This window comes from Delphinus delphis, chromosome 14 (genome assembly GCF_949987515.2).
Source record: "Delphinus delphis chromosome 14, mDelDel1.2, whole genome shotgun sequence".
Classification (NCBI taxonomy): Eukaryota; Metazoa; Chordata; class Mammalia; order Artiodactyla; family Delphinidae; genus Delphinus; species Delphinus delphis.
In genome coordinates this window covers 16,921,440-16,944,256 of record NC_082696.1, presented here as the reverse complement: position 1 = coordinate 16,944,256, position 22,817 = coordinate 16,921,440, and the positions used below count along the sequence as shown (strand labels likewise).

At 44.7% G+C, this 22,817-nt stretch overlaps 1 protein-coding gene across 4 annotated transcripts in view; it reads left to right on the top strand.

Annotated features, from left to right (window-relative positions):
- SASH1 (SAM and SH3 domain containing 1) overlaps positions 1-22,817 on the top strand; it is a 185,967-nt gene that overhangs the window by 147,162 nt on the left and 15,988 nt on the right. For 3 of the 4 annotated variants that reach the window (XM_060029820.1, XM_060029819.1, XM_060029821.1), the window contains 7 exons: positions 2,728-2,860; positions 8,102-8,448; positions 13,954-14,028; positions 15,990-16,133; positions 19,375-19,510; positions 21,137-21,306; positions 22,083-22,292. In XM_060029820.1, the coding sequence (XP_059885803.1) occupies positions 2,728-2,860; positions 8,102-8,448; positions 13,954-14,028; positions 15,990-16,133; positions 19,375-19,510; positions 21,137-21,306; positions 22,083-22,292 (1,215 nt within the window). Of the gene's footprint in view, positions 1-2,727; positions 2,861-8,101; positions 8,935-13,953; positions 14,029-15,989; positions 16,134-19,374; positions 19,511-21,136; positions 21,307-22,082; positions 22,293-22,817 lie in introns of all 4 variants that reach the window. The other variant, XM_060029822.1, reaches the window with a different exon arrangement.

Here is a 22,817-nt window from a genome sequence, read left to right as displayed (position 1 = left end):
AAAAAGCATCCTTGGGATACACTGTTCAACTACCTCCAGTGACTTCCGGGCTCACTTCAGAGGAGATTTTCTATTTTTAAAATGATAATAAGATATATATATATATATATATATATCTTGAATGACTTTGGTTTTATCCTACATGTCTCTTCATATAAATTGTGCTGCATCTATCTCATCTAGTGTTCAGAAACATGCTAATGCAAAGAAAGTTACTGGTTGCTATGATTTGTGATTTGTCAGTGGCAAACACCTCCAGACTTTTAGTTTTTTTAAAGAAAAAGAAAAATAACACTAACTCAAAGTTCTAAAGAGTTCTTGTTCCTCAAAAATAGATGGAACATGTGAAAGCAATTAAATAAGTACCTGGAATATGTTCTTTTTCGCCCCAGTGAATCTGGGGCAGAGGAAGGTAGGATGGTGGGGCATGGGGTGGGGTAGGGGAGGGCATTGCCTTTAAATCTGCTGTCCTGGTTCAGCTGTTTCGATTTTTCCCTGAAAAGCTCTTTCCGGTGGTCTGCTTCCTACAAGTGATTTGTGTCTTCGGTGGACTCAAGATTTTTGTAGTACTCCTTTCCGGGTCCCATTTCTCTTTTTACTCCCCCCCAGCCCCCATGCACACCACCACCAGCAACCCCCAGGCTAGGTATGAGTGATCTTCATCCTGTGATGCAGCTTCCTGGAACTTATTTATGGACAACCTGTGCTTATTTCATTCTCACTTGACTTCAGAATTTTTTAACGTGAGGGTTATAGATGGTCTAGATTTGTAGGTACAGAAGCTTTCTGTAATCAAGTGTCGACTCTTCTATTAGAAGTACTTGACTCTCGAGATACATCAAGAAGGCAGAATGTTTTTCAGTGTTTATGTGTAATTCCATGCACTGTGGTTTTGTTCAGGTGCTGATTACCCAGAATGAGGGCTAACCAAGTTCTCATTCCTCTGGTTGACCACTCTGACCGTTCCATCGCAAACCAACAATTCATCCAAGAAAAAGTAAAATTCAAATCAGACAATTGCCATTATGTAGTAGAAGCTGTACTTATTATTTTAATTTGTTACATTTTAAGATTTAGACCAAATGCCTTAAGCCTGATTACCAGCATGCAATGTATCCTCCTTCCCCTGTTATCTGGGCGTCGATTTCTGCTCTTCATTACCAGGTAACCAGCAGTTAACCTTAATTCTGAAATGTGTATGCAATATTTTACCTAGGACCTTTAAAGAAATTGGACATTGACATACTTCACAGAAGGGAAGCCTGAGAAATACCCCTGTCCCGATGACTGGCCGTTCATGGGTTGTAATAATTATTCTTTAGCAAGTTAATGGTTTGCTTATAATTTTGCAGTGAGAAAGTGCAATGGCTCCAGTGCTGGGAACTCCAGGGCGAGGACAGAGGCCACAATATGGGTCGTATCTCCCTTACGCAGGGCCAGAGTGCTACAGAAATACTTGTGGACTCACAGCAGGCACTATTTTTTTCTGCCTAAGTAATTAATATAATCCCTACCTCATTTCCTCTTGAACTGTTCTCTGCTAACTCTTGCTTACCTATTTAGTTTCTATAAAATTGGGATTAATGAGAGTATTTCTTGGAGGGGGGAGTTCTCCTTATTAGGCTCGTGTTCGGAGATGTGGTTTGGTTTTGGTTGGAGGCATTTCTCTCCGGACTCTGTCAGTGAACTAGGTTGGAGGAGATGGAGAGAAGGCTGTTGGCAGGATGCGCAGGGTGAACTGGAGCCGCTCCGAGCGGCCTGGGCTCTGTGGACGCTGCGCACTTCCGCCGGGCTCTGCGCTCCTGGGGATACCTGCGCGCCAGGCCCGGGCAGCTCATCCACTGAGTTGGAGACTCTGTTTCACATTTTGAACAGATAAAACAGAGGAAGCTGCGTGTTGAATGTTGAAGCTAACTTGGAAACGAGACCCGCATTTTGTTCACAAGGAAAGGATTGTTTTTCGCTTGGGTCACTGCTGCAGAGAGACTTTTTTTTTCTCTCTCTCTCTCTGTAATGTTTGATACTTGAGGGAAAACAGCTGGACTGAGCATACTTGAATCACTGCAGAACGAAATGGGATGCTGGGGAATATGGACAGGACTGTATGGCTGAAAAGGTCAGCTTTTTCCCTTGTCCCTCGTGGAGGAATGCAGGGCCTGTCCCCATGCTCGCCTTGTGAGCTCTCGGAAGGAGCTGGGAGAGGCCGAAGGAGGGATGGCTGAGATGTGGCAGACGGTCCTCACAGATGGGACCGAAGATGGCTTTCTGCATCTCTTCCGTTTTCCTGCCCTGCTGTTTTTGATTTTCGGGGAGGACTGGAACAAGTCAACAGAATTTGGGTTTGGAGAAGTAGTCGATGACCACGTTAAACAGCGAGTCCTGATGGGCCAGACAGAGAGCCTGGCCCAAACCACAGCAGTGTAACTGGAATTACAGGGCCGGCCTAGGAGAGCATCCTGCCCGAGTTCTCTGAAGGAGACCCGGAATTCATTGAGACAAATGCACCACATGCCGGGCCAGGGCATCGGTGTGTGTTGTGGTGCCTAGGACCTAATTCTCCACCAAGTTAGACCTTAAGATGATGATACGTGTTGCTCCAAGAACCTGTTGGGCAGCTTTGTCGGTGCCCCAAGTTCAGCTGCAGAGCTGCCCAGAGTTCAGACTGGCAGTGAGGCGGAGCTGCACCGGGCAATTATCTGATTAACTTTTCCTTTGTTTCTTTGACAGTCAAGAGAACAGTCGGATGATGAGACGGAAGAGTCGGTGAAGTTTAAGAGGTTACACAAGCTGGTAAACTCCACTCGCAGAGTGAGAAAGAAACTAATCAGGGTGGAAGAAATGAAGAAGCCCAGCCCTGAAGGTAAAAAAGCAAACTCTACCCCGCTTATTCCAAAGTCAATCATTTGGGGTCCGTCTGTCGGTAGAAAATATGAAAGTAGAAAATGGCTTGAGTTCCGGCTGAGGCTGGCGGAGGGAGAATTCGGGTCTGCAGGTGAGCAGGGCGACGCTCAGTACCTTCCGGGACGAAGGATCCTGGCGTCCAGCATTCCAGGGGCTTAGTTATTTCAGCATTACAAAGAGGGGAAATGGCTAGCGTATGACAATGAAATCTTCTCAAGATGTGGTACGGCTTTCATTTTGACCTTACACCATTTTATATAAACTTTATTTTATATCACCTTCTGAGCATAAGCCTCTGCTCCCAAAAGGATGGTGGTTCTAACCCTGTGAATTTAGTCCAAAGTTAATATACCTCCATCTCAAACATCTAACAGACGAGGCACTTAATGTCCTTTCAGATCTCTGAGGGATGATTTGTTCTTCCTGTAAACAGTCTCAAGTCTCGGTTCCAATGAGGCTTTAAGGACCTCGCATTCTACGTGGATTCTTAAGAGCTAGATCCCTGGCTAAGCCACTTGTCAGAGGAAGCAATAATATCGAAAGGGGCATGAGCTTGGATTTATTGCAATGAATAGTTAACCTTTGAAGTGCAATTATGACAGTTTGAATCTCAACCGTGTCCATCTTTCTTATTGTTAGTAAAGTGTGTTTGCAGCATCTTGTAAAATTCTTGCAAAAAGTTACAATAAAAGAGTAAGATTTCCTGTTTGGAAAACAATTAGTGAATTGAAGGAAGTACTGGAAAGAATTTTTTTTTTTTTAAAGCACATTACTTGTTGAAGTGTCACATCTACATTGCGAGGAAGTTCAAAATTTTAACATGTAGGTTTAAAAAATATCATTATAGAGGCTTTTTTGTTGTACATAAATCAAACCTTGGAAGGAACTGAATTCCCCTTTATTTAAATAGATGAGGGTTTCTTGTTGTTATTACTGCTGTTCTTAAAATTTTTGTTTGATGTAATTATCAGTTTAAATCCCCTGGAGGAATACTGAAGGTGAGGGGGTAACTGTGGGAAAGTGGAGCTAAAAAGGGAAAAGAAAAGAGGAGAGAGACAGAGAAACAGAGGGAGAGACAGAGGGAGAGAGACTCTATCTGCTTCACGGCCAGTTTCATAAACTTAGAGCTGTGTTTAGTTCCAGGGTTTCATCTGGGTGTCTTTTGCATGGTAATTCCGGGTGCAATGCTGATTTACATTTGGCTGTTTTAATACCTGCCTGTCTGTCATGATTTCACAGGACAGAATATAGCCTGACTTCCTCTCCCCGTGGCAGCTCTTACTGAAATCACACACAGTGTCGTTTGGTAATATTAAGTAGAACCATATGGAAGAGCCATCATTCAACCTTGGGAGTGTTGCATTTTTAAAACAAACCTCATGCATGCTTGCCAAAGTTAAATCTCACATATCATGCATAGATTGGTGGGTCTTGTCCATAAATGAGATAAATGGGAGCAGTACCTGGTCCTGGGCCTACCACCCAGGAGCCCCTTCGTATGCGATAGTCATATGTGTTGGGGCAGCCTTTCCACTAGAATAACACTCATAAAAATGCAGAAATGTTCTCATTTGTATATTTATGTCAGAGTAAATCAATTCAACTGTCTCTGAGAGACATAGTTGAAAAAATGGGGAAATATACCCAAAGAGGTAGCTGTAGGGTGAAAAGTAATAACTATACGGACTTTTAGCTCTGAACTTTGATTCATCTTGATATGAATTAGGTGTCCTAGACGGAAGATGGATTTAGTGAGTTTGAATCCCCAGTGACACGTCTGGGGAGCTGGGGTGCTATTGACCAGGCTTGCCATTGGCACCAGGAGAGGCCCCGGGTGTGTGTGCAGCTGAGGTCATCCACTGCAGGCTGCCCCCAGCACCATGCTAGATGAGAACGCCTCCATCCTGTGCATGGTAGAACGTTCTGCGGTTCCTCAGCAGCAACAGAACCGATGCTGATACAGAGAGGCCACCCTGGCACCTGCTTTGCAAAGCTGGAGAGATTCATACGCCCAACAACCCCTCCTCCTGCCCCTGGGCCTTCAAAGAGCTGATCCTTTTGACTTCCCTCATGCCTGTGCCAATACTAAGTTGTCTGAATAATAATGAGCGTTTACGGAGAGCCTTCTGTGCGCCAGCCACTTTCCTGAACACTTTAGATTTTATGTTCCTGTTAATATGTCATCTTCAGAACAGCCACCAGAGGCAGGCACTGATACTACCCCCATTTCACAAATAAAGAAACTCCGACAGACACAAAGAGGGGAAGTAATTTACTCATGGTCACCGAGCCAGCTGGCCGGAGACCCGGAGTTAACGTCTGAGCAGCCTGACTCCTCTACCTCCTGGGTCTGTACTCTGCTCCCACCCCATCTCTCACCCCCCAGCTCTGGAGTCTTGGAAAAGCCAGGAGAGTTACAATCCATCACCCAGTCTTACCCTTGTAACTTGAGTTGCAAGTCCTTATCTGGGGCGTGCATGACCTTAGACAATATGAACTTGTAGGCCAGGGCGGCGCCCTTCATCCAGCCATTTCTGTGTCTTCTACCCAAAGCTGATAGCCACCCACTCTCTTCCCTCATTTCTCCAGTTCATCTGTAAGCTGCTAATGAATCATTAGCTTTTGTACAGTGCTTTTCGGCTTATGAAGTACCTTCACATCTCTTTTCATTTAATTTTATCCTCTCAATAACCTTATAATAGATACTAATAAAATAGGTAGGCAGTGGGAATTCCCTGACTGTCCAGTTTGAGTTCAATACCTGGTCGGGGAACTAAGATCCCACAAGCCTCATGGCACAGCCGAAAAAATAAATAAAATAAAATAAAATAAAATAAAATAAAATAGGTAGGCATTATTCCAGGTGAGGAAACAGACTCGGAGAGATGAAATAATTGCCCACACTCATGGAGGTGGTGAGTAGCAGAGCCAGGGCTGGAATCTAGGGCATCAATCTGCATCCTTGGCATTCAGCCATCCTATCTCCTGACTCCTTCCTCTGGTCAGAATCACCTTCCCTTCCGTATTCTGATCTCAGCTGAGCAAGAAGCAAATCACACGCCAAATGATGATGGAATGAGAGCATCTTGATTGTCGTACTTTTGACTTGATACTTGTACTTTCAAGTCAGAGGTGAATGGGAGAAGTAATGCTCTAAACCCAAGGAATCCAGTCTGGGCTGGGATTTCAGGCCTGGGTCAGGCACAGGCAGAAGAACCTCATGTACCACATGAGGACTGCCCTCAGCACGGGCTGAGGTGGCCTCTTTGGAAGCATTTGCCATGTTTCCCTCCAAACTCTTTACCAGATGCCGACGTGCCAGAACCAGGAAGTAGAGCTACATACATCACAGGCATGTGTGAACCAGCTGGTCCCAAACTCAAATGTGACACCGAAGTATTGGAATCTCTGATGACAACACCAAATATAGAATCCAGAAAATTTCCAGACCACTGCTGAGTGACAGGTCCTTAACTTCCCCAAGGCCCCTTAAGACTGTGCGTAAATGAGGGCCTTTGCACACCTCTCTGGACACCTGGGCTAAATATGAAGTCATGATCTGTGATTGGACTACTTTTAGAGAAAAGTCCTCTGTTGGGCTGCCCCTGCCACCAGGCTATGCCTCTCAGCCCCATCACTTCATCCCTGGAAGTGGAGGGTAGACTGTATCCGGAAGAGGTTGCCATTTTTACTTCCAGTAACGTAAGGACCCGTGGTCTTCAGTCCATATTAGGTGTCCTGAGGAAGGAGTGGGAGACATTCACGACGTGTGCACACTGCTTCTGGTCCGGCCAGTATTCGTCAGAACCACAGACCCTGCTTTTAAACTCCCTTGAAAGATCCGGGAATAATTCTTGAGTGAATATATTTGTGCTGCAGATGATGGAGAACTTTGGACCAGATATAATTTTGAATCTCCCTCCCCACCACCATCTCCTTGACATCAAAGTCAACCTTGGGTTGTATTTAATAGCAGCAGGTCCTTTTTATATTTGTAACTGTAATTCCCATCATTTGGAAAACTAAGAAACTTCTGGAATTTTAAAGGCCTGCTACCAGTCGCTCATCTTTTGCTCCTCTGGAGCGAGCCACCCTCTCCCTTCGTCTTTGACATTTAACCACACACTGGGACCCTCATCCCAGGTGGTGTATTTAGTGCCATCCGTCTGTTCCAAGGAACTTGGTGCTTTTTCCCCTTCACAATTCAGCTGGCACAAAGCTGCAGTGCTCAGAAGTTTCCTTATAATTAAAGGGACACAGCCAGTTAGGATCACTACACCCAGAGTTTGACCTACTTCTTTTCTCACAGATGTTCACATAACACATGCAGAAAAGAACTCAATTTTCCTGCCAGCAAGTCCAAACCTTTCCACTGGTCTCTGGAAGTCTTGGCTGGATACCTGCCTCCAGTGATGGCTTGAAGAGCTGGAATCCTTGAGAAGAAATGGAACACTCCATGGGGCTGCTTGCGTGTCCAGGCCCTTAAATGCCCTTGCTGCTTTGTAGCAGGGCCTGCGTTGATGGGAATGTCTGTCTTGGTCCCCCAGCTCCGCAACTTTTTGTGTTTGGCTTATCAAGTGGGGACCGTTTGTCAGTTGCATTTGCAATCTACGACCCTTTATGGCGTTTCCTCACCCAGACTTCTCCCTTGGTGACTTAATTACTTAAATGGCATATGTATCAATAAAAAAAATTACTGTCAGCCACATGGCATTCATCACACTCTGACTATAAAAAGCCAGCCAGACTCAACAGGAGAGCCTTTCAGAAGGGAGAACGATTGATTCCTAGCTTCTGAGGATTGCACTTGCAAACTGGGAAGGATAATTATCGTTAAATGCCAAGGAATATTGTGTTATGGATGGGCTTCGAGTGTCCAAATGCCATTTTTAATAGGTCTGTTAAGGTGTTTGGTCTACAAAGATATTGAGAGGAGGAGGAGAAATCGCATCTGAAACCTTTTAACAGTAAGCCTGTGTGAAACCATTATTTGCTCAGTTTCTTTTCTTCTTTATGTGCATTTATTTAAGCAGGAGCTGGGTTTCTGGAGGGTAAGTGATTGTGGGGAGGGGCATCACTGCGGTCGCCGCATGGTTTAGCTCATTTTTTGCAGGGTTGGGGGTCTAAAGGCAAATCTGTGAGAGGACGCAAAGGTTTGTTGACAGGAACCCGTGACTGTGTCTGTGTTGATTCCCTCCAGGCGGGGAGGAGCAGGTGTTTGAGAGTTCCCCGGTCCCGGATGAAAGGTCTGCCCTGTACTCTGGAGTGCACAAGAAGCCATTTTTCTTCGATGCCTCTCCTGAGAAACCTCCAGAAGATGATTCAGACTCTCTCACCACTTCTCCATCATCCAGCAGCCTGGACACCTGGGGTGCCGGCCGGAAGCTGGTCAAAACCTTCAGCAAAGGAGAGAGCCGGGGCCTGATCAAGCCCCCCAAGAAGATGGGGACGTTCTTCTCCTACCCAGAAGACGACAAGGCCCAGAAGGTGTCCCGCTCCCTCACCGAGGGGGAGATGAAGAAGGGTCTCGGGTCCCTGAGCCACGGGGTAAGTACCGATGGTGTTTGCTTCTACGACAGCCACCGTCGCCGGCACCACCTCCTAGTGTCCCTAGAGGAGGTTCAGAGCGTCCGGAAGCAGATCCGCTTGAAGAAAACGGATACTAATTATTCCTGTTCTAGAGCTTTCCTCTGCCAGCGTCCCTCTAGAAAAGGCATCAACAGCACCACCTGCGACCTGCAGCTGCTCCGGCAGAAACCCAAAGGGGGCGGGGTCAGTGGCGGCCCCGGCAGGAGGGTGCGCGGGCGCCCCTCCGTCAGCGAGTTCAATGTCACGTACGTGGTGGAGCGCAGCCTGTACAGCCACCTGAACCTGACCCAGCTAGTGCGTCCTGCCTCAGACAGGACCCTGAGCAAGGCCGAGAAGCAGGACCTGAGACGGTGCTTGCTGGAGGAGGAGGAGACCAGGAGGAAGTGGGCCGCCACGGTGGACCGCTGTACCAAAAGGGTTCTCTTGAGAATCCGCCAGAAGTCCGTGAGTCACAAAGACAGTCATGGGGACGGCCTTGTCATTTCTGTGATGTGCAGTCAAGCATTATGGCCTTTCTTGCGTGCAGGCTGGCGTCCTCCCTGCTCTTCTCATGCTCTGTCCCTCCATCACCTCCATTCCTACCCCCACTTTCCTTGAGGAATGGCTTCTCCCTCTTTCCCATTTGTCCTCTTGCCAGTTGAAGCTGTTTGAGTTTTAATTTAAAACTAAACATTGAAGCTGATCCAGAGAAGGGCTCTCAGGGTACAGGGGTGGGGTCTGGCCTCCTTCTAGAAGTGGCTGTCTTGAGTCGCAGCCATCGTGTTACTTGGCCTCAAGGAAGCTGATTCAAAACAGAAGGAAGTTTTGCCCTTAAGAGAGATGTTTCTTCTCTCAGTGAGTTAAAACAGTAGGAACTAGCTCACGGTAGATTGCCACCATCATCATTGCCAATTTGGTGATTCGAAAAAACACTGTAAGGTGCTTTCTTTTATTACTAGGGGCAGACGGAAAGTTCTCAAATCTAAAAGGAAAGAAAAATTAGAGCTCTTTTGTTTTACTTAAGTATATTTGATGTGCTTATCTTTTTTAAACAAAAGGATCAACGTTTGGAAATGTCCTCCACTGCCCCATAGATTATTCTGTACATAGCAAGGAATAAAGTACTTACTTTCAAATAATGAAATGGTCTTCAATTTTATTACTGAATTATTAGAGACCTAGTAAAATTTATTTTCAGGGCAAGACTTATATTGAACTGGAGAACATAGGAATTTCCCCCCTGAAATTCCCACCCAACTTTTAGTTTGCACAAGAGCCCATATAAAATGGCACAGGGTGTGGAGGAACTGTGCACTTCCTGGCCCCTGGCGCCCTGCTTAATCCACTTGGGTCTGCTGGCCTGTCCCCTTTTATAGGTCTGAAGGAGTAGACTGTACTGCCACCTCCCATGATGGCTTCTCCCAGAGTTCCTTCACATTTGTAACATGTTCTTGCCCAGACGGTTGCTGTAATTTAAATTCATTCAATCAAGTTCTGCTTTTGGGGTCAATGCCCTCCTTAAAGGATGCTTAGGTCCGTACCAGCCCTTAGGTTTTCCAAATATTCCCATGTGTTGACTTTCTTGCTCGATCTCCACTTTTTTCACATTCTTATAAATCTTGCAGCACTTTTAATATTATCAGTTAACAGCTTTTCCTCTGGCTCTTTGTCATGGCAACAGCCTCGGTTGGTTTTGTTTTTGTTGTAAAATAACAGTTCTTTGTTATTATTTCTTGTTGTCACTCCTTCATTTCTGACCCACAGATCTTTTGGGAAATACCTGTGGCTACGTAGTCTTGGTATAATTTGTTTTTTACCTTCCGAGGTGTTCTGCCTAGTTCATCTGCCTCTCTACCTTTGGACATGACCTTGATAGAACAGATCCACCTCTTCTGTGTAAATTGATGACTCAGCCCCATGGGTTTAAATCATGCAATACTGAGAATTTTTCCGGTTGAGTGCCTTGAGCTGCTCATGTATCCCTTATATTATTTATTGCCAGGTTAATGATATAACTTCATCAGGACCTTCTCTCTAGAAGTTATATTTCTAAGATTTGTGCCATTGTGGGCCCTTGTGTGCACATTGTGAGCCAGTGATTAATTCTTCACTGACGTTTGAGTATGGACATTTGGACAAGCTTGTTTTCACGTACCAATTCCACCCCCTGTATAAGTGGCACTCTGTAACCTCTATCCCCAGTACCAGCCTGAGGCTGGGTATTTTTAAAGTACTGTGAATTTGAGGCAGTACTGGACAGTTTTAATACTTGCTGAAATACGTGTTCAGTGCTAAATCAGAAATTTGTACATACCGTTTCTTGTAAGTATAATTGTACAATCAAGAAAACAAAATTTAATTTTCTAGTTATTCAGAGAACATAGGGGAATGTAAGTTCTTTTTCTTTTGGCCGCCCTGTGCAACATGTTGGGATCTTAGTTACCCGACCAGGGATCGAACCTGTGCCCCCTGCAGTGGAAGCTCGGCGTGTTAACCACCGGACCACCAGGGAGGTCCCAGAATATAAGTGTTTTAACAACAGAAGAGGGTTTTTTGTTTTTCTGGTTTTTTTTAAGGGATTAAAATAATTTCTTTACTTGGTTTACTTAAAAATTGTTTTCCTTTCTTCTTGTCATATATCTCTTTCATTTTATTCAAAAGTATAGTTTCCTTTACTCTTCAACCTTGATCTTTTTGTCTTTCAAAAAATGCCATATTTGCTTGATGAAACCTCAGGGAAATGACAATGCTTTGTACTCACTGGAAACGGTCGCTTGTTTTGCTTTTTATTTGGTCATTCAATTTTTGTTTGGGGAAACAGACATGCATGACATTTTGGAATTTTGTCCATTAAAAAACAAAAATCCAAACCCCCCCAAAACGTGTTTTCAGCTGCATGACCATTCCATTGACTGGTACTTCTCATCCACAAGCATCTATCTAAAATGTTCTTGTAATTATCCGTACAGGAGATGTTTGAACTTGAAAAACCTCATTTAAGCGTTATTCATGTAGACCACCAAAGATTGGTTTACATTCTTTTACTATTCTCTCTTGTTTTCTCTGTTGAAAGAGTGCTGCTTCAAGAACTACCTGACATTACGGAAAAAGTTGGAGATTAGTTCAGGTGGTGCTGACGGTTATATTTTGTTCATCCTCCATTGATAAAGAAGAATCAGTTCCAAATATCTTAGCATGTCACTGGGAGAGGTTTTAGTTGGTAGTTAAGAAAACCAGTCCACTCTTTCCTCTAAACTTCTTATTTTAGGAGACGATGCATGCAGCAGTCATATGAAGACATAAATGAGCTTCTAATTTATTGCAGTTGTAGTTTCCACATAAATTCTTTGTCAGTTATTTCATATGCATCAGAAATAACATGCTGGGCTCCAGTGCTGCAGTCGGTGTTGGAATTCAAAGCAGGGAAGTACAAAAGCCGTAAAACGATGAGGCATCTGGACGCCATACTGTGTCTGTGGAGCCCTGAGTCACAGGAGAGGAACTAGAATAAAATGACTGCCTTTGCAAAAATGAGAAAATTTATTTGGCACTATAAGCTGCAAAGGGAAAGTTAAAGTTAAAAATTAGCCTTGAGAGATGGTCCTAACATTGCTTGCAGATTAGGGGATTTGGTGAGTGTTTTTGTTTGCAGAGGTCTTTCTCTTTTTATAGAGTAGATATAGGTCCAGTTAAGTTGACTGTAAGGGAAGTCAGATTGTCCATTGATATTTTTATATAAAATGAGAATGATGTCCATTGAAGGTTATGTCTGTGGTTGATTATTTAAAACAGCAGCAACAGCGTTGCTGAAGGAGAAGACCAGCTGTGTGCTATCCTGAATGTCGGTTATCCTGAAATATAACACTTCTGTATCTCCTGGCCTTTCCTTCTGCTACACCTGCTCTCTTTCACTTCTTGGCCCATTCCTGGGATTGCTCTGGTTTTACATTTGAAGCTCCCAGAATTATAAGGCCCAGAACTAAGCTCCAGTTCTTCATTTGCATATTTAGAATGTTGACTAAGCCTAAACTTCAATATAACAATTGTCAGGACAAGCTACCAAATTCTCAGTGCGGCCCTAATGAAAAGTAATGGAAGAAACCAACATTCCTAGAGTGTCTGCTTTGTGCCAGGCAGTGTGCTAGAAGTCTCAAATATAGGCTATAGATAGTATTTTACTAATGAAGAAACCAAAGCTCAGAGAGTTCAGTACTCCACCTGTGGTCACACAGCAAGTTAAGTGGTAGAACCAGGATTTGGGTCCCTATCTGTGTGATTCCAAAAACCTAGGCACTTTCCTTCCTGGATGTTTCTACTTTCTCAGTTCAGTTAATATGTATCTAAGGTGTATTTATTTTAAAAAAGCAATGTTTATAGTATATGTTGTGCTTTTCTGTTCATTTCTTCCTTTTAATAGCTGTTAACTAGAGTTCTCTGAGAAACGGGTAATACAAAATATTGGCACCCAAATCTGTGATTCACATTTTATTACCAATTGCTTAAGAAGATAATCGGTGATAACAAAAATTAATGTGCTTTGAATTTCTCCTTTTTCTTAAAGATGTGGGGGTTGGCGGGGAGAGGTGGTGCTTGAGTAGCTTTTGCTAGAAAAACAGCAGAGAATTCAAACCAAGTTCTGGAAATATAAAAGCACTGAAACATAAGCAGTCCATAAAGTTTGAAACGAACCGAAAGGACAGTGAAGTTTTCATTCTATCAGTGTTTTTCCTATTGAAATTAAAGTAGTGTGGTCAGAGATAGTCACGGAATCAATCTTTTTCTTTCTGGGCAAATGTGGTGTCTTTATTTCATACACTCTGAGGAAAGGGTCAAAAGTAATTAAGTTGGGCAGTTAGATGGGAGAGTTATCAGCATTTTTGGCTAGGTCAGGGAAGCAATGAGTGAGTAATCCTCTTGGCCTGATTGGACTCTACTATAAACATAACCTTTTTCCCTCCATCTCAGCGATTTAAAACTAAACAAAACAAGAGTCCCTCAGAAAAGCCTGCTGTCAGTGGCAGGGCTATAGGACTTCACATCTGGGTTTCCAAGACCACTCTGAGCACATGGGTTCCCTAATACATGTTCCCTCATTATCACTACTGTATGCAGCCGATATTAAGGGGTCTGGAAGGGAAATTTTGTTGCTAAGAGACAAGGAATCTTAGAGCACTTAACACATGTATGGTTTTTTGGTTGGTGTATTTTTTTTTTTTTTTTACCCGTTGGTTTTTGCCTGTGAAGGGGATTCTGAACCTCTGGTGTAGGCACAGTTCCAGTGGCCTGTGGAAGGGCAGAATGAGTGGCGTCTCCTTATAACATGAGTCATGTATTTTTTTTCGTCATCATTTCTCGTCTCTTACTCATCCTGTAACACGTCTGTGGGTCCGTGACATCCTACAAAGGGGACGTGTGTTGGGTTGGCGCTACTGGATGGTCTTAGCATAACTGGATTGTTAGTGCTCTGCCCTCTCCTTTCCACAGAGAACCTGCAGTTTTGGAGGATTTGACTTGACAAATCGTTCTCTGCACATTGGCAGTAATAATTCTGACCCGTTGGTGAGTATACATCAGAGGGGAAGCAAAAGATTTGGATTCAAGTGATGTGGTTGACACAGTTTCACATTGAGTATCTTTGAGAATCGGTACTGGGTGACCTTTTCCTCGGGATCCTAAATCGCATTTGGAGAGAAGCTCTATTTCCCCATCTTAAAGACTCTTCACAGTCCCACATGGACTGAATGATGACCACCTGTGGCCTCCATCTCTCTCTTTGCAGAAGCATCATTTCTTTAATACCCTGGTTTCCAGGTTTCTTCAAGTCACACGTCCAGATGAGTTTAGAAGGTCTCAGTCATTGGTGCACGTGTGCTTTTTGCTCATACTAGTTGCAAGTGCACGTGACTGTGACACGTAGGTAGGGCCACAGCGTGGAGCCCTGTGACTTGGGTTCCAAGAGTACGTGGCAGCATTTCTGAAAACCAGGCTTGTCATAGGCCGAGTGCATAGCCCTACACCAAGCGTAGGTCTTTCTGATCTGGGGTATCCCGAAATGAACCCAGTCCCCTTGGGGCCAGAGCAAGCCAGACTCCTCAGGGCCAAGGTGACCGCCTGCTCAGACCTGCCACTGGATCACAGTCCGGGGACAGGCCACCTTTACAGTGTACAGGTTCTCCCTAAGGTTTACTTTCTGAGGTCCCAGAGCTGTAGGTGAGTTTTCCACACAGTTTTGTTTTCCCCTTGTGCAGCTGGTCACGCAACTGTGAAATGAGGATTCTGTGCTGTATAGTTGTTACGGCCATGTGTTAGCGAAAGCACCCATCTATGCTTTTTTGAAGTGTTTGAGAATTTCCTGGAAGAACAAAACTATTTTATTTGGATATCAAATTTTATTGATTTATAAACCAATAATTTTATGTGGTCAGTCTTTTAAAAAGTATGATTTTTTTCCCCTCAGGGGAATGCTTTGTTTTGTTTTTTAATGCAAAATAGAATGAAAGGAGACCACAGTCTAACTTGTTCAGAAAAGAAAATTTACACAGTCTTAGGAGTTGGCCACACGAAGTGCTACAATGATATAAATCTGATCGGATGCTGGACTTTTTTTTTTTTTTTTTGGCTGCGTTGGGTCTTCATTGCTGCTCATGGGCTTTCTCTAGTTGCGGAGAGCGGGGCTACTCTTCATTGCAGTGGGTGGGCTTCTCATTGTAGTGCCTTCTCTTGTTGCGGAGCATGGGCTCTAGGCGCACAGGCTTCGGTAGCTGCAGCACACGGGCTCCATAGTTGCGGCACACGGGCCCTAGAGCGCGTGCAGGCTTCAGTAGGTGTGGTGCATGGACTCAATAGTTATGGCTTGCGGGCTCTAGGGTGCATGGGCTTCAGTAGTTGTGGCATGCGGGCTCAGTAGTTGTGGCTCATGGGCTCCAGAGCGCAGGCTCAGTAGTTATGGCTCATGAGCTTAGTTGCTCCCCAGCATGTGGGATCTTCCCAGACCAGGGATCGAACCTGTGTCCCCTGCGTTGGCAGGTGGATTCTTAACCTCTGCACCATCAGGGAAGTTCCCAGATGCTGGACTTCTAATCACTGAGATCTGCCATTTTGTTCTTACCACTTTCTTGGGTGATTCAGTAGTAGTACCCTTTACTTCTTCCCCACTGCTGGGATTAAGTGAACATTGGTTCATCTAAATCATTCTTTATTGATAAGATACAGTCCCCTTGGGTATTTAAAATGGTGGGAAAACATGTACCAGGAGAAGAATATACTAAGTTTAAATAAAACAAAGTGACTCACATCCCACTTTAAGCAAACAAATAAGCAAAAGTCACTTAGTCAATAGCTTTTAATTTTTAATCAAAAAGATAAGTAACATAGCACTGAGTTAACGTAAGAAAAATGTGGAGATCCTGGAGCATGCCAATGTTTTGCTGAGAGGTAGGACATTCATGGTTTGAATAATAAAACCTGTTTGTGGGCTTCATTTTCTGTGATTAAGATACTTATAACATTTTATTTTGCAGGGTAAAGAAGGAGATTTTGTGTATAAAGAAGTAATCAAATCACCTACCGCCTCCCGAATCTCTCTTGGAAAAAAGGTGAAATCAGTGAAAGAGACAATGAGGAAGAGAATGTCTAAAAAATACAGCAGCTCTGTCTCTGAGCAGGTATGTGACAGCTGAGCGAAAAGCCCCCTTGGTTCTTCCCAACAACAAGAAAAGCTGAGGATTGTTGGTCTGAGATTTTAAATGGTGCTAAATATATTCACAGGCATTAACCAGGCTCCAGGACCATGCTTGGTTTATGTAGACAAACATTGGATTCAGCAAATATTTGTTAAGCGCTTAGGGTCACCCGAGCACCAGGTTTGGTGCTGGGAATACAAAGCAGGCCCTGACTTCTATGTACAGATGAGAGAAAAAGACAGACCTGTAAAGAAATGATTATTCGTTAATGCAATAAGCACTAAAAATTAGAACACAAAGGAAGGATTTTATTTTCTAAAATATTCCTTGCTCCACAATGGCCATCACCAGAATCAAACCTTAAAAAGACAGTCAAGTTTTCTTAGCCGACTTTTCAAATAAATGTAGCATAAGTTGTTCTTAGGAGCGTGTAGCAAGTCTGAGAAGTAAAGTCAGAAAGTGCTTCCTGGCTGTAAGACTTACACAGTAATCGTGTTTCTGCAGGGGTGTGTTCACTAACCATCCCTATCTGCAGGCTTTAAGACATCACAGAATTGACACCACTCCCTTCCCCAATTCTATAAGTTCATCTCTAGGAACATAACCTTCTTTTTATGGGTCTTCTTTTTATGGGTGGAGGGAATAAAGACACTTGGAAGGCTGGGCCTGAGATAATTTTGACCATTCGATTTTCAAAACGCTCTCCTCTGGCACCTTAATAGTATGCATTCTGTAGTCTGTTGAAGTCTCCGTTTGTGAACTGTTTGTCTACTTAAGAAATATGTAGGTAATGCTGCTTTATCTACCAAATAGAACAGCAGGGAAAGCAGGCATTTTTGCTCAGCTGCTGCCCTCTGGTGGACATGGTGAGCTAAAAACCAAGCATCCCCCTGTTTGAACCAGCTAGCCAGCCTCCGGCGCTGTGCTTCAAACAAAACCTGCACATCTTCAGCTTATTACAGTGGTTCTCGTGGGGTATTGGGGGTGTGTTGGGGGGTGTTGATTTTTCTCCCTCACCAACCCCAGGGGCATTGGCTAGGGGCATTTTTAATAGTGGCAGTGGGTTAGAGTGGGGTGGTGTTGGGTGCTACTGGCATCTAGAGGATAGAGGTCAGGGATGCATCTTACGATGTGCAGGACAGTCCATGGAAACAAAGAATTAACCATGCAAAACGATGAGAGTGCTCAGATTGAGAAACTGGCCGGTCAGACCTGCAGGGGAAGTCTGGCTGCCTCCAGTATCTCTTCTCCACGAACATTTTCCTTAATCTTTTCGTCTCTTGTCCCTATGGGTATGGGAGTGATGGTGATTCTATATTTCTGCCCATCCATGAAGCGAGCTGTGCACGCTCGAGTGAGACAGACTTTATGCCAGTGAAAGCAGTGCCACGCGTTAAAGCGCTTTATTTAGTTGGCTTTTCCCCCAAATTGAAACATCGACTAAAAGCTCTTATACACTTACATTCCTAGGGGTCTCCTGCTTCGTGGGTCATGAGCATAGAACTTTCATGTCATTTTGAGCATTTTTCTATAATTTTACTACTATATTGATGTCTTGTAGTTTTAGTTCTGTTTTTTTTTTTAAAGCGGTCATTTCACATAATCAAAAAAAGAAGGAATCATTATAATGCTTTTTAGAGAGAGGAAATTAACATTGTAAGGCTTTTAAAAAAAAACTTTTGAGCAAAGACACCGACTGTTTTAATAAGGATTTTTATCTGCTCTGTTCCTGCTCTATGCCCAGCCTCTGAAATAGTACCTCTTCTTGTAATCAATAAATATGTGATGAATAAATTAATAATTTTTAAAAAGCACTTGTGAACATACAGTATCAGAGGTGTGTATTTGGTATTGCTGTTTTTCAGACTGGGAGGTTTTTTCCAGAAGCATTTTAAAAAGATTTTAATTGGAAAGGTGGCTTATTTTATGATTCAGAAAAGAGGAATGAAAACCTCAGGAATTCATCCTTTGCAGCTTCAGTAACCTCCTAACGATGCACCCTCTGTTTGTAGTTGTTGCGGTTGTTTGCTCGCTTTCCTTAAATGTAAAGCAGAAGTGTGTTTTGGATCAGAAGCTGCCCTTTCTATTGTCCTTAAATGTTTGCAGGGCCCCGCAGATCTCATCAAAGCCCTTCTGATGATTCGGCATTATGCAAATAACAGGTTGCCATTAGATGGTTCTGTGTTCACGTGGCTGTGTAATAATATGCCAGAAAGTGTTCTCTTTGGGCCAGTAAACCGTTCTGACTGCAGACTTTTTAAAGTGTGATACTGTCTTATCTATTAGCACCTCAAATCAAATGAGCGTGCTGTAGTTACATGTGCAGATGGGGGGCTGTCCACCCCAAAAGTGAGAAGTACTGCTGAGTCACTACTGTCAGCATCTGATCTAAAAGGGACTTCCCAGCTGTTTATTAACAACAGAAGAAGAAACGAAAGAAGCTAAAATCGTAGGGTGACTTAAGGAAATTGTATTATAGACAGAAAAATGGTATGTTTGCTGTACAGCTGACCCTTGAACAACACAGGTTTTGAACTGCATAGGTCCACTCATAGGTGGATTTTTTCAATAGTAAACGCTACAGTACTACACGATCTGTGGTTGTCTGAATCCACAGATGCAGAGCCACAGATAAGGAGGGCCAACTGCAAAGCTGGTCGGCACCCCTAACCCCTGTGTTGTTCAAGGGTCAACTGTATATCTGGGTCCTAAGTTGGTATTTTATTAGCCAATTTTAGTAATTTGTGTAAACAGAAATATAAGAATCTGTGCTTTGTGTGTGTGTGGGGTGTGTGTGTGTGTGTGTGTAAATGTTTCCCTTCAAATAGATTAAATATTCTATGATGATACTTCCGGATACTACATTACTAGGGGGTTGTATCTGATCTACATTTGAAGTCCAGCGTTATTACTGAACGAGGGAGTATACTAAGAGTCTCTAAGCCTTTAACAAAATGTTTTGTCTACAAGGTAGATAGATTCTTTTCAAAACTATCTATTTGAGTATGAAAAATACTTTTTGAGTGTTTAATTAATAGTTACATGAACCACAACTTTAAAATGAAGCAACGATTTAGATGAAAAAGGAAGGTACATTTTGGGTAAAGAATCAGACTTGGGTATAAAGATGGATTTGACTGATGTTGAGGGCTAAACTGCTGTGAATTACAAAAGGACGCCCATCCACTCTGGTGAAACATAATTTTGTCAAAACCCATTTCAGGATTCAGGCCTTGATGGAATGCCGGGCTCGCCTCCGTCCTCTCAGCCTGACAGCGAACACATGGACAAGCCCAAGCTCAAAGCCGGAGGTTCTGTGGAGAGTCTGCGGAGCTCTCTGAGCGGTCAAAGTTCAATGAGTAGGTCTAGTTTGCAAACGTAGATGATTTCCTTGGAGTCAAAATCAGACTTTTACTGAGTGTCAGGTTCAGGCAGTTTAAAGATAAATTAGACCAAGTTCTTACCCTTAAGGTGCTGTTACAGAGACAGACCTGCAAAATAGCTGGCCCTAGAGTTCTGTTTGTTTAGTAGTTGATGTCTAGCAGTGCCACAAAATTGAGGGTAATGATTTGGGTTGGAGGAGAGAGGGGAAGCACGCCAGCAGAAGATCTGGAGACTCGGGGGGAGTAGGTCAAGGGGAAGGGCTCATGAAGATGTGCAGCAAACTGAGAGGAGAGGACTAGGGCCCTCCTGCGCACACGTTGCTCTCCTGACCTCTGGGCACATCCTCCAGCTACAGTAGTAATTAGCGATCCTCTGACCACTTTTCTGTCTTACAGATTTTGGTAAAAATCTCTCATCTGTGCATTGCCCCCTGCCATTTTCCTTGTCATAGTGAATCCAATTCCTTTGTTAGCATTTTAGTGGGGATTTAATAAAAGAGAAGACAGATGCTTCTCTTCATTCTCCAATCCTTAATCAGAAACATTTTATGCAGAATTCAACACAATAATGTAATGTTATTTTTCCCTGATGCATTTCGGGTCGTGGGGAGTGCCAATAATGTTCTTCTGGCTTGACAAAGAAAGCTGATGTCTTCCTAACTTTCATGAATACAAAATGTCGATTAAAACATTACTATCAGGGCAATAAAACAATCAACTAAGAAACGGGGAAAAAAATAATAAGAGGAGAAGAGAATGACAGATGTCCCTGAAACAAATGCTGTGCAGCCACTCCCGGTCCAATGGTGGTGCCTGCCGAGTGCTGTGGGGGAAGAGACCAAGTTTAAACTCACTACTTTAAAAGCATTTGGCCTTGAGCAAGTTACGTTTCCTCATCTGTAAAATGGGGTAAAAATAGTATGCCTGACAAATGAGAGGTTATGAATGTTAAGGGTGGTGTCCTCTATCCGGGAGCCTCGGTGTCACCTGGATTCCCTGGTCATAAAGATAACCTGATGAAGGCCCCTGTCTGATTGGGGCTTGATTAGGGAGAACAGTCAGAAAACTCAGATCCTCCCCTGGACTCTGCTCTGGTCCTGACATTTGGCTGTGTCTCGTGACTCCCTCCTCTGGCTCTTACCTTCCTAGCCTGTGATGCCTTCAGTGCCTTCTTTTTTTTTTAAACAAATTTATTTATTTATTTATTTTTGGCTATGTTGGGTTTTCGTTGCTGCACGCGGGCTTTCTCTAGTTGCGGCGAGCGGGGGCTACTCTTCGTCGCGGTGCACGGGCTTCTCATTGCGGTGGCTTCTCTTGTTGCGGAGCACGGGCTCTAGGCACTCGGGCTTCAGTAGTTGTGGCACACGGGCACAGTAGTTAGGGCTCGCGGACTCTAAAACGCGGGCTCAGTAGTTGTGGCGCACGGGCTTAGTTGCTCCACAGCATGTGGTATCTTCCCAGACCAGGGCTCGAACCCGTGTCCCTTGCATTGGCAGGCGGATTCTTAACCACTGCGCCACCAGGGAAGCCCCCTTCAGTGCCTTCAGCTTTGCTGTGCAGGAAATCTGTATTGACCCGTGTTCTGCCTGTTTTCCTGTACAGGTGGTCAAACAGTGAGCACCACCGATTCCTCGACCAGCAACAGGGAGAGTGTTAAGTCGGAAGACGGTGATGACGAGGAGCCCCCGTACCGGGGCCCATTCTGTGGGCGTGCCAGGGTGCACACCGACTTCACGCCCAGCCCCTATGACACAGACTCACTGAAGCTCAAGGTGTGTGTCTGCCTGGCCTTGGAGCAGTAACACGGGGTGCCTTGTTGCCTTAGGAGATGTTCTCTTCTCCTTGCTGTTAAATGCTGGGCTGTTGTGGTGCAGACTGGCCAGTGTCTCTGCTACCTTGATAAGCCGGTCTCGACCTCTGTAGTGGAAAATGAAACAGAGAACCAGCCGGCATTTGGGGATGGAGGAGGGTCTCGTGTTAATCCTCTTTTGTCACCACCTCATCCCTCTGGCCCTGTCCTCTGACCTCAGCTTCCCTCCAGAATTCCTGTTGCCCTCCACCCTCCAGTCTCTGTGCTTTCACCAACTGAAGAGATGTAACTGGCTTCTCTCTGTCATCAGTGACATTCATATGGGACAGATGGGGTTCCACGAAATGTATGAAGCGATTACAGGACAGCGGTTGCCACTGACATCTGATTGGTGGGAATTCTTTTTCTAAGAAGTAGGTGCTCTCTGGGTAAGGGCAGGGCGTTTAGAGAGCCAGGTGCCCACCCAGCCCTGAGCCCTGGTGGACGGACACCTCGGGCCACTGTCCTGCGGTGCAGGAGGCCAGAGGGGATGGGCCTTTGGGCCTCCATGAGATCTGGCACGGTCAGGAGTGCCCTGTCCGGTATCTGCCGGACTCCCAATCGTAGCAGGTGACTCGTGGAGCCCTGATTCTGGTCTTCCTAGTGTCTTCACATGCGTGTGATTCACACTTCTGATTGACAGATGGTTCATGCTTGGAAGTGTACCTAACGGAAAGATCTTTGTTCCCTGGGCCACAGAAAGGAGACATCATTGATATAATCAGCAAACCCCCCATGGGCACCTGGATGGGCCTGCTGAACAACAAGGTGGGCACATTCAAATTCATCTACGTGGACGTGCTCAACGAGGAAGAGGAGAAGCCCAAGCGCCCCACCAGGAGGAGGAGGAAAGGCAGACCCCCCCAGCCCAAGTCGGTGGAGGATCTCCTGGATCGCATCAACCTCAAAGTTAGTTCCGTCCTGTCCTGGCCCCGCATCTGCTATGACGAGTACCCATTATCCTACAGAAATAGTTACCAGCACCATGACTCTGCCCTTGACCTCCGCTGGGGGTGATAGCATAAATCCAGGTCGCAATGAGCTCCTAGTCCAAAGAGCTGTGAGCTTCAAGCCGCTACCAGGAAGGGCTGTAAGCACAAACTCCTGGCGCCCTGGTTGGCTTCTCAGAGGCCGTAAGGATTCTCCCCTCCACCCTCTCTCCCGCCATTACTCCCGGCATCTAGCGGGGGTGGGGGGGGTCTACGTGGTAGATTCTGTTTCCTCCTTGCAAAACTGTCTTGCTACTGAGGAGGTCACAGGTCTCTGTGAGCTGGATTTCAGCAGCTCTAAATGAAAGAAGAATCTCCTCCGCTGCACACTGGGTGGCATTACAGGCTTCAGCTCACAGCAAGGGCACAATTAAAATGCAAGCCAGTGGAGTCATCTCAGCCTGCAGTGTAAATCTTCTTAACCCCTGATGGATGAAGTGCCCCG